Source organism: Protopterus annectens, chromosome 2.part1 (assembly GCF_019279795.1).
Source record: "Protopterus annectens isolate FY-2018-M chromosome 2.part1, PAN1.0, whole genome shotgun sequence".
NCBI classification, from domain to species: domain Eukaryota; kingdom Metazoa; phylum Chordata; order Ceratodontiformes; family Protopteridae; genus Protopterus; species Protopterus annectens.
The window spans coordinates 788,971,570-788,983,650 of record NC_056729.1 but is presented as its reverse complement, the minus strand read 5'-3'; the positions used below and the strand labels follow the sequence as shown (position 1 = coordinate 788,983,650).

At 39.6% G+C, this 12,081-nt stretch overlaps 1 protein-coding gene across 1 annotated transcript in view; it reads left to right on the top strand.

The window, feature by feature from the left end:
- Positions 1-12,081, top strand: part of DLC1 (DLC1 Rho GTPase activating protein) — a 132,928-nt gene that overhangs the window by 68,526 nt on the left and 52,321 nt on the right. Inside the window, exons 5-6 of the mRNA XM_044062500.1 lie at positions 1,510-2,930; positions 6,811-6,990. Of these exons, the coding sequence (XP_043918435.1) occupies positions 1,510-2,930; positions 6,811-6,990 (1,601 nt within the window). The remainder of the gene's footprint in view (positions 1-1,509; positions 2,931-6,810; positions 6,991-12,081) is intronic.

Sequence of the window (12,081 nt, the reverse complement as noted above, 5' to 3'; positions counted from 1 at the left end):
TACTGTAACAATATAGTGTATGTACATAGGTGAAACCTGACATCCTGTAACAATATATTGTATATACATAGGTGAAAACTGACATCCTGTAACAATATACTGTTAAGTACATAGGTGAAAACTGACATTCTGTAACAGTATACTGTAAGTATATAGGTGAAAACTGACATCCTGTAACAATATACTGTAAGTACATAGATTAATTTACACATAACGTATAATAATACACATATGCGATCATTTAAACAAGATAAATATAATATCATGTGCCAATGAAATGTTCACATTTTATAAGTGTGAGTGTGTGTTATTCACTCATAAAGCAAATGTCAGAGTGGAAAATTCAGTGAGTGGATAAGGAGGAGGAGAGTGATAAAGGTATTTGTTAGAGGTAACAAGTGGAGTAGATGTGGCGGGTAGGATAAATAAAGTGTAAAAGCAAGATTAAGAGTAAGGGAAATAAAAAGAAAGAAAAAAGAGAGAGAGGATTATATAGGTATTACAGGAGAAGGAGCTGAACTTTTTGCCATCAAGCTAAATTGGTCAGTTCAGTAATTTCTGATAATAGGTCTTGCCATTGTCTGGAGCATGTAAACAGTCTTTGTAGGAGGAAAACAAGCTGTTGTGTGGAAGCTAGGCCTGTAGGTGTTGCTGACAGTTTTACAGTATCCACTGTAATAGCAGTCTGCTCTTTCCCAGGTTTTGAACAAATGATAGGGTGCTTTTGCCACCGGCTGTGTCATAAGCAGGTCACTTTTGCAAGGATTATCTTTTTTTAAATACTGTTTGTGTTGAGAAGATTAAAACATAGGAAACATTCATTTAAAGAAACTAGTTATGCTAATTCCTTTTATTCCAAAAGTTAAACAGAAATATTACCTGGGGCCTAAAGTATACTTTTCATGTTTTGCCTTCAGAGTGACAATGTGACAGGTAATCAGTGTTATGTTTGGAAAATGTTACTTGTATGGTTTTCTAGTTGCATCACTGTGGTAAGGTAAGGTACAGTGTCAAAGTAAAGTGGTGCAAATGTTTACCCAATAATTACAAATGGATTTTTTGTTAAACGTCATTGTTAATAGTCTCCCCAGATGCTTCAGTCATTTATGAAGCCTTAATTCTGATATATATAATTTGCAATGAACTGTCTTAATTACTGAGCTGTGTTGCCAATCAGCCTGGGGTGGGTGGGGTGGGTGGGGATGGGGTGTTTGTGGCTTGGTAGTTTTGTCCTGACATAAAACAAATGTCAGAGGGAGAAGTACAAATGTTTTTCTGTTTCATTCCACCAGTGTAATCATAGCTTGACATTCTTACAAAGTCATTGTGGGAATTTGGGAAAGTGGTGGCACTTGAGTAGCTTTTTAGTGTTCACTGAAGTCTTTTTACTTTCTTTCTCCCAAAAGTTCTGCTTTGTCTGAAGAAAAAGCTTGAAGTTAATTACTAGCTAACATTCTGTCTGTCCCTTTCTGGGACATTACTAATGACTGTTGTGGTTTTCTCCCACAGAGTGAAGACTCGGATGAAGATGAACCCTGTGCTATTAGTGGAAAATGGATGTTTCAGCGGGACAGTAAAAGATGGTCCCGGTTAGATGAACTAGATGTCCTTTGTGGAAAAGATGACCTGAGTGCCTTTCTTGCTGAAGATGACTCTCTACAGAGTGCAGTCAGTCATGACAGCATACTGACTGATTTGAGTGAACGTCAGGAGGTCACATCTGTTCGTAGTACCAGCAGCACTGGAAGTCACAGTGTTGGTCTACACATGGATGCAGACACCATCCGGTCCAGCTCTGTGGTCAGCATGTGCTCATTAGGAAACTCTGGAGCAACTGAAAAATCCTTTACCAGTCTTCCATCTCCCAAGGAGATGTCCAGTTTCTCTTTTAATGTAAAAAGTTGTGAAAGAAATACAAAGTCCAAAGCAAAAAGCTTTTTGAAGAGAATGGAGAGCCTGAGGTTCAGAAGCTCTCATAACAAGAAGAAAGCAGCTTCAAGACTTGGTCTCATTATTAGTGAACCTGTACTGCAGGAAGGCATTGATGAAGAGAAACTGAGACGACTCAACTGTGTTGAGATCTCCTCTCTCAATGGGAATCACATTAATGTTCCAGGGATACGGCACAGGAGTGTTTCCAGCTCTACTCACACTAGTAGCAGCAGCAGCCAGTCTGAAACCAGTAGTGCGGTGAGCACTCCTAGTCCAGTTACACGGGCACGGCGACACAGCAGTTCCAGCAAGCGTGGTGGAATGTACTTAGAAGGCTTTGACCCTTTCAATCAGTCCACATTCAGTGACGTACTGGCACGAAATTTTAGGAATGAGAAGAACTTCATGGACGACACTGTGTTTTTCATTCCAGAAGATCATAAACCTGGCACCTTTCCTAGAGCACTTTCCAATGGCAACTTTTGTCCTTTGGACAGCACTTCCAGCTGGAGAACAAGGAGTTTCCCTGGCCACGGACACAGAAATCTCACCAGAGAGAACAGTGCAGATAGCTCAAAGGAGCCTAGCCTAGGAAGAAGGCGGAACTCGTGCAGCTCACTCTGTAGCCGCATCAGTGTTTATGACAATGTGCCAGGCTCTTTGTTTTACTCCAGCATGGCGGAACTGGCCAATTTTGTTGCAAACGATGACATTTTCCCTGAGCTTGATGATATTCTCCTCCATGTAAATGGGCTGCAGAAGTTAGTGAACCAATGGTCCGAAAAGTTTTCTGATGAAGGAGATTCTGATTCTGCCCTTGATTCAGTCTCCCCCTGTCCTTCATCTCCCAAACAAATGCTTCTGGGTGTTGACAATGACCATGTTTTTGCTAGTGACTTGGACAGCACAGGAAACTCTTTAAACGAGTGTGAAGAACCCTGTGGAACCCAAGAAAGGAGGGATTCTGGAGTTGATGCATCACTGACTAGACCCACCGGGTATGTGATTTTTAATTTACTTTTTAATTTTGTCTGCTTTGGGGAAGGTATTAGCAGAAAGAATTGGATGGAAATGGATACAAGTCACCATGCACTGCCTTTGTTAATGCAGCATAATCCCAGTGTGTCTACAGGATAACATGTTTGGTCACTGAAGTTCTCTTTCTTCTTTGCATAACAAAACCATGCAAGAATATTTAACATTAAGTGGTTGTTTCCTTTTTTAAAATTGCATACATCAAAGTGATATTTTTGGCAGTCAATAAGTGAGCATATAGATACTGTATATAAAACAGATGAATATTTTAACTTTGTTATCAGGTATCTCTATATACAATTTGTTCGTTATTGCTTTGGCAGCACCACATTTGTGTTACTACAGCATCTTTTTCTTTCTGTGTGCACAATGGAAATGTAGGCATGTTTGCATATCTGCTTGTGCAGAAGCAATAGTAAAGGAAATGGGAAAGGCAAATTAAAAGCAAGAGGCATGCTGAGCACAAGTAACTCTGGTTTTAGATGCATGTTTTGGTACTTTTTTTGCAGTGGAGTATAGCATTTCTGTCGTATGTAGTATGACTGCTCAGGACTTGAACCCAGGACCTACTACACTGTAGGTTATGACTCAACCTATCTAGACACTGTGATAGTAATAATCGCCCCTGCCAAGTATCAAGCCCAGGACCCTCTGAACTACAGCATAGTGTATCAGACCACTAGGCCAACTCAGGTCTGTAGCTACCGAGCACCAAAGATCATGTTTTTCTGTATGTTGTAGGAGTCTGCTTACATGTTCGATTTCTCATTTTCTTATTTTCACACAAAGAGCTTACAGAAGCCTCTCTTTTTATTGTTCTGGGTTTTTCGTTTTACCTTTACATTCCCTGTGTCTTCTAGACTACTGTTTGTTGAAATCCCCAAGCTTAGTTGTGTGTGTACAGTTTCGGTTACCGACTCTATATGCCTTTTATCATATTCTCATCATTCTCTTGTACCGTCTCTTGATAACTGGCTTCATAATGAATGTAGTGTTTTTTTGTGTTTTTAGTGCATGGAGATCATTGGCTGATGCTGCCCCTTGGTTGGGTTCCTCCTTTTAACTTGTTGCACCTGTAATGGCGCTGTTGTCTGCTATAGCACAAGGGGTACACACGTACAGCAGTGCATTATTTTCCTGCCTGGTACCACTTGAAACCCATTGCTTAGTGTTGTGATTTCAGTGTTGGAGAATGATGATCACTTTTTTGTCTTGATTGTCACACTCTTGAGCAAGTGGTATCAAGCTGAAAATAGGATATTTCAGTTGCAACGTAGTCACATTAAATGGTATCATCACTTTGCCATACAGTAAAATTGACCATAGGTGTGTTTCCCCATCATATCAGATTTTGGGGTCTTCCATGATCCTTTTTTTTTCCGGTCTCTTACCCTATGAAGTCTGCTCCATTGTTTGTAGCTTTCATCCAAAAACATTTGTTAACATTTTCCCCTTCAAAGGTGAAAAGCACGTCATAGGAAACAATAGAACTTCTTATGCTTTATCTGCTACCTGTCCATTCTAAAAAACAGTGTGTGTTTATCTAGCTTTCTAATCAATTCCTGATTCTCACTGACAGTGTCTGTATGCTTGGTTGTGTACCTGAACAGGCATTGGCACTTAGATGCTCTTTGCATTTTCTTGATCTCTTTACTTTCATTTTGACTTAGTACATAGCCAAGAGCAGGTTGCAGGCATGCAGAAGTTAAACTGTGGAGGATCTTCTGTGTTATCCAAGGGAACAAGAATGATGAGCTGAGAAATACAGAAGACTGTGGTGTGCAGTTGAAGGTTTGGCCGTTAGTGCCTTCACTGTAAGAACAAGTTATGATAGATACCCTCAAGGTTTGAGAGTTGAATGGATGACGTAAGACTTGACACTACAGGAGGAGATTAAGCTGTAAGTTGTAACCATTTGATTGATACTCTGTAGTGTCGTCTGTACATGACGCAAGTAAGAATAGACAACAAACATTCAACAGTGTTTTGTGGTAGAATTGTGTTACGTCATTTAAACCATTGTCACCATACAAGTTACACGGAAAGCTAGTTTCTCTGAGAAAAAAAAAAACAAAGAAGGCACACACAAAAGGACCCCTACCCCCCAGGATGAACAGCATTGCAGACAGAACTGAAAAAAGAAGTGCTGCAGATTTGTTTGCCTTTTTTTGGCCAAGTTAGGCCCATTAAGCTACCAGCCTGTTTTAATAGTGATCCACTGATAATAAATACTAGTACTTTGGCCATAATGCAGGGGAAATATCCTGGTCCGTTTTTGTTAAATGCCACAGGAACTCTATCAACCACTCAAGATACCATCAGGTCTGGATATAGGATCTTGGTTTAATGCCTCGTGTGTAGAATGCAGTTGTAGAATTTTAAGGGAATAGCGACTATATATGGAAGCAGAACTGGCATAAATTTAGATGGAGAGGTTGCTGGACTAGATGAACAGGGTCTTCTTGCAAATTAAGTGTTTTTTTTGTAGTAATGTATTTTTTAAAACACTGCTATTTGTCATACAGTGTCAGGATTGTCCATAGTCTCAGGATTGTCAGTAGTGTGACATATATCAAGGGATCCTTTAATGACAAGCTCAGCCAGGTGACCCTGGTTTGTATAGCAGCTTGGATGCCAGGTTTCTGACCAGGAGAAATGAGGACATGAGTTGATTGGTTCACCTCTCTTATAGGGCTCCACTACTACAGAAAGAACTGTGTAATTTAGTTTGGGGGTGCAAACCCCTTGAGTACAAGCTCCTGTGTCAACCTCTCTTATAGGGCTCCACTACTACAGAAAGAACTGTGTAATTTAGTTTGGGGGTGCAAACCCCTTGAGTACAAGCTCCTGTGTCAACCTATCAGCCAGCGTCTTTTAGTAAACCCTCCTAGGAGTAAGGAATGCAAGTCATAGATGTAAACTACAAAAATATAGCATTACTTCTCCATTCATCTCAATGTCATCAATCATCTAATGCAGCAAGATGCAACTGTGATAAAGGAGGGGTACCAGATGTTACAGTGATCTTAATGGACTTGGAAGACAAAAAATAATCTTCAATGAACTATTAGAACTAACTGCTGATTTTCTTTCTCTTGCCTCAGTTTAATGTACATTTTAATATTAATTGTATGAACCACTACTCAATGTGTAGACTGATTAGATTGATTTCTAAAATCAATCTGCATTGATTTTGCAGTCAAATCTGAGAGAAAAGTGAGTGAAGTGTGTGTGTGTGTGTGTGTGTGTGTGTGTGTGTGTGTGTGTGTGTGTGTGTGTGTGTGTGTGTGTGTGTGTGTGTGTGTGTAATGTGTATACTAATAGGAATTCCATGTAGTGGACTGCAGAAGTCCTACAACTGAATGCACTGAAACTGAGGACTGAATACACTTGAAATAGCCATTAAGACATTGGCTTATACACAGCTGTCATCAGTGGTGATCTGCTGGTAATTTAGAAAAAAGCTGTGGTAAAGCTTGTACCAAGAATGATATCAATTCTGTCAGCTTTGTTTGTGTTTGGGGAAGGAGATGCAATAGCAGAGATTTCTAAAATGTTGTTCTGCTTTTTTTGGGCAGTCATTAATTCAAAACAACAAGTCTAAGCTGGGTATTGACTATATCCATTCCCAAGTGGCAATGATTGTACATATATAGAGAGAACACAAGTAAGGGAAGCACAGTTTGATTAATAGCCAGGAACTGTCTGTTATTGTAGTCCAGGCTTTCAGAAGTCAAATGAAAATCATGTTATAAAACAGAAAATAATTAAAATACAGCAGTGTATGTAGCCCAGTTTATATGTGATATTAATTTCAGAACACCTTCTTAATCTCTCAAACAGGAGACAAAGGTTAAAGTGGCACAGTTTTCAGAGCTCCCATCGTCCAAGTTTGAACTCTGCCACTTTGCAAATCAACTGTCAGTCTGTGACGCAAATGAATGTCCTGCAGAAGTACTCTCTTCTGAAACTAACTGCTTTACTGGAGAGGTATACACCTTCTAATAAGCATGGCTTCAGCTGGTAAGTACTGTAAGTTATGTGTTTGTTATTTCTAAATGTTGGCCATTTCATAGATAAGTACCTGGAAGGGGAGAGGTTATCTGATTACTCAGTGCACTCTGTTTATCATGATGATGTTTAATCTAGAATCCTTTATTGCTTACCCTATAGTATACTCACATTTTTTGTCCTTTTTTAATATGAAAGCTGTAGCAGTGGTACTTTACTGCTGAACTATCAGCCTCTTTTCTTGAGAGCCAAGGCCAAAGGCAAAAAAATAACTAAGGATAGAAGTTTCAAGACAAGGTCACTTTTCGAATATTGGCACTGTTACATTAACAGAAAAAAGAGAAAATTAACTTAAATATTTAAAGTGAAACAAATCTGTAACAACAAATATTGTCAGTATTTGCTAGGAATAAAGACTTGCCATACAATGTAGTATATACTGAGCATTTTATAAGGAAATACCTTATTTTTTGATGTACGTAAAAGTTACAGACAAAAAAGACTGAAGTAAAAAAGAAAAAGAAAAAAGCCCAGGTACATAGTATAAGTAGTTTGCATCCCCAAAATATTAATCAAGTTTAAATGTAAAACATTCAACATCTGGAGCAACTTTGACTTCCACTGGAAGCTCATTCTGAATGCTTTCTGTAGTTTCTCCTTTAGGCACCCTGTTAGAAAACTAATTAATAAAAATAAGTTCCTATTTAGTATGTTTTGGAAGGCAGAAGTGTTGAGTAACATAAACATTGGATATGAGCTTTACTTTCATTCATGTCCGTTAGTGCTTCAATGTTGATTATGTACCTACCTGTGTTTGAATGTAAGAATTTCTACTGTCATCCTTTAATTTCGAGATAAACTATTGTAAAATTAATTTATATTAACGTCAGACTAAAGCGTGTTTCTTTTTTTTCCCCATTTTTTAACACGATTGCAAGATGAGATAGTCCAATGCATGGTTAGTGTTGGAGGTCAAAACTGCTAAACTATAAACAGACAATCCAGTGTTGCAAATAAATAGGACAGGCTTTAGAAGTTTTAGTTACTAATTCTGAAAAAATAAGTTTACAGACATACAGATGTTTTATGATGCAGTATGTTTGCAGCTTATGTGAGTTAAAGGCAAGTTTTTACACTTGGTTAATATGTAATACAGTATTTTTACTGTGACACTTGGACCTGCTACTTTACCAGCCGTACAATTACATTGTGGCTTGAAGTGCTCTATTTTTAATTCAGTGTCTGTTTGCTGTTTAAAAAAGTACTATTAGCATTCTTTATTTAAATTTTAAATTGTCCACATGCCTTTGGTAATATTGCTGTTGCTAACTGGCATGTTTTTCACTTGTAGCTGTCCATTTAATATAAAGGTTTACAGAAATAATCAGATTTGTGTAAAAGCATTCTGACATTTGGTTGATTTCTGATTGTCTCTACTTTGTCCTTTGCAAGTTCTCTAGTTCAGTAACTTGAAGCATTAAATGTTTTGTCTTTATCTGTTCTGTGTTTGCTGTTTTGTTTCTTTTGTGGAATCTAACAGGACACCCAATATTTATACGAATAATGTTGTTGTTTGAGAAGATGTGTCAGATATGACTTGCAAAGTAAAACATTTTATTAAAAAACAAACACTGCATTCTACAGCTATGTCAGGAATCTCAATGGCAACACTCAGATCTGCTCTGAGCTACAGCGCAATGGCACTAAATATACAGAACCAACCAATATTGCCAACATCCTGGCAGATAGGTTCAGTGCCGACTTTACCCCCCACTTACCCTCCAAAGGGCCCATCTTAATACCAGAAGCATGCAAAGCCCCTGTAATCATGGATGAACAAGTAAAGACCGCACTCTTCAAAGCCAAGAACACAGCATCCATGGCACCAGACAATATCCCAGGCTGCATACTGCACAAACTACAGAACGAACTGGCACCCCACCTAAGTACCATGTTCAGCCATAGCCTCACCTCAGGCTATGTGCCTACTGAATGGCGCACAGTGACTGTTATCCCACTCCACAAATGGGGTGCCACCATGGATGCCAGAAACTACCGCCCCATTAACTTGACAAGCCTGGTATGCAAGGCCATGGAACATATCATCTTGGAGCTTATAAACAAAGACATAGGTAACCTCCAAACCCTGGACCCCACTCAGTTTGGGTTTTTAAAAGGTAGATCATGTCTACTAAACCTGATTGACTTCTTTGAAGCAGTCACTAGAGCCATAGACGAGTGCATGGGAGTGCACAAAGCGTGCCTTGACCTCGCTAAGGCTTTCAATACCATCCCCCACTCTGGAATTATAGATAAACTCACTAAGCTGGGCATAAGTTCATATGTCAAAAGATGGGTGGCCAACTGGCTCACTGACAGAACCCACAAAGTAAAAGTAGCTGACTCCAAGTCCGACTACAGACCAGTTATGAGTGGAGTACCACAGGGTTTGGTCCTGGATCCTTTCCTGTTCGGCATCTTCTTCTCTGAAGTGCAGGCCAACACAGAAGGTCTTTTGCTAACAAAGTTCACAGATGACTGCAAACTGGGAACCATAATAGAATCACCTAATGATGTAGACATTCTACAAAAGGGCCTCACAGAGGCAGATGCTTGGTGTCAAAGTCATGGCCTCAAGCTCAGTGTCAAGAAGTGCATTGTCATCCCCTTTGGGAAAAACGCGGTACCCATGAACTACCACATAGGTGGTAGCTCACTAAATACTGAAAGTGTGATAAAAGACCTGGGGACACAGGTGGACAGTAGTCTCTCCTTTGATAACCACATCACCACAGTAGTCAGGAGATCCATCTACATGGCACATCTCATCACAAAAGGGTTCTCCTATAGAAAAAAGGAGGTCATTGTTACTCTCTACTCATACCTCATCAGACCCATTATAGAGTACAGTGCCCTGTTTGGCATGTATCTCACAAGACACCTACAACAATTAGAAAGGCCACAGAAATACCTCACCAAGAGGATTACTAGTCTCAAACAGATGCCATACGCAGACTGTCTAAAAAAACTCTAGCTCTACTCCGTCAGATATCACCTACTCAGAGGCAATCTCTGCCTAACATACAAAGCTATGTCAAACCCAGAGCTGTTGGACATGCTACACTTAAAGAAATCCCAATCTCTCCATACCACATGCTCCAAGGACCTAAACATTGTCACCACAATAAACAGAACATGCTGGAGGGATAGATTCCTGTCACAGAGATTTCCCATAATCGGGAACAAAACTACCCATTCATGTCAAGCAAAGCTCCTCATTGGCCCTCTTTAAGAAAAATCTTGACGAGTGGATCGGAAATACAAAATTCACCCCGGGGATCACTTCTGTGGCACTGCTTGACAGTAGCACAGGAAAATAATTTTCTTGGGTGGCAAAAACCAGGGAACCTTTTTTGGCTAGGCTTATACAGGCCCCAGGGCTGATAGCCTAGTACCTACCCATGAACTTACCTATGAACTGATGACATTTCATCTTCCCTTTAAAGGGAAAATGCGGTCACAGTACAGTAGTAGTGGAATGTGGCTCAAGGGAGTCCATAGTAGAAATGCCCTTAGTATAATATCACCATCTGTAATAGAAACAAGCTTTGTAGAATCTATGGCTGCAGCTATCAAAATATTATGCTGACTTTTGAAAGTGTGTTACAAGTATTGCATACTTTAAAGATAACTGGAAGAAATGCAACAGCTGGATTGTTGTATGGTTGGAGAGTTTTCAGGCAGTGCTTAAACCAGAAGTCACTAACTAAAGCAGAGTGGGTGGAAGTCCAGCTTTTGAGGGTTAGCATAATTGACACCAGGGAATCAGTATGTCTATTGATACTGTTGTGTAGCTTTGGGGTTGATGCTGGGGGAGGCATACATGCTGTACTTGTATACATTCTTCTGGGTGACAGGTTGTAACAGACACTTTATTTTACATCCCATCCAAAAACAAAGATGTAAACAAATTAAATTGTATAGTTGTTTAGTCAACAAAAATAATTGTGCAAAACTGGAGATGTGTACTGCTCGAATACATGTCTGTTGTGAATATTTCTGTATTCAACAAATGATGCTTGATATCTTAGATTCACTCATGTTGTAAAAGTTCAGATTTCTCATAGTTTGCCATGAAAAACACATTTATATTCCCCAGTTAAAAACACTGTTATTCAGATATTTTTGCCAATGTTTCATTTTAAATTTATCCATATGGTTAGGATTTTAATACTGTAGCAGTGTCCATTTCTGAACCAGGGTATAGGTTCATAGGTTGGTACTAGGTTACCGGCCCTAGGGTCTATACAAGCCTAGCCATAACAATTCCCTAGATATTTCTTCCCACAGTATTTACTTCCCTGGACCCCTGTCTAGCAGGGTAACTGACGTGATTCCTGGAGTGAATTTCCTATCTCCCATCCAATCGTCAAGGTTCCTTTTGAAGAGGGCCAAGGAGGCGCTCTGCTTGACATGTATGGGCAGTCTATTCCAGAGTATGGGGAGTTACATTTTTTCTCTTAAGCAGTGGGCACTGTGTACCTGCCAACCCCCTGACTTAATGTAACAATTCGGCCCAGTCATCCCATGCATTGGCAAGAGATGTAGTCATCCTTCCAGCTGGTGTATACCCTAGTGTCCCCTGTTGTGTGCCACATAAGTAATCCGGGGAGAAAATACAATCCGTGGAGAGAGCTCAATGACTGTAGCTCATCAGCCAGCCCTGCACTGCCGTTTTTATACCGATTGCTCTTATTACACCTCCAGTTTTTAACAGTGAGTCATTAGTGGGAGATGTATCCTATAATCTGCTCTTGGATCTTTCTCCAGGAGGAGAAGTGACATTTTAAAAGTATGTTTAGGTCACTTGCCTGCCTTTTTGATATTTGGTATCCAAAATATGTTATATGATTAAGGGTAGTCACAAGCAACCTGCTTTTGATCTTTTAGCAGATCTAGGAGTGTCTGGGATTCAGTCTTATGACTTTGGTGTGAAAATATGTACGGTGAAGGTTGACTGAAAGAAGTAGATTTTTTAAGTTGGTTTATCCAGTGAAAAACTATATGTTTTCATGCATGCATATACACACACACACACACACA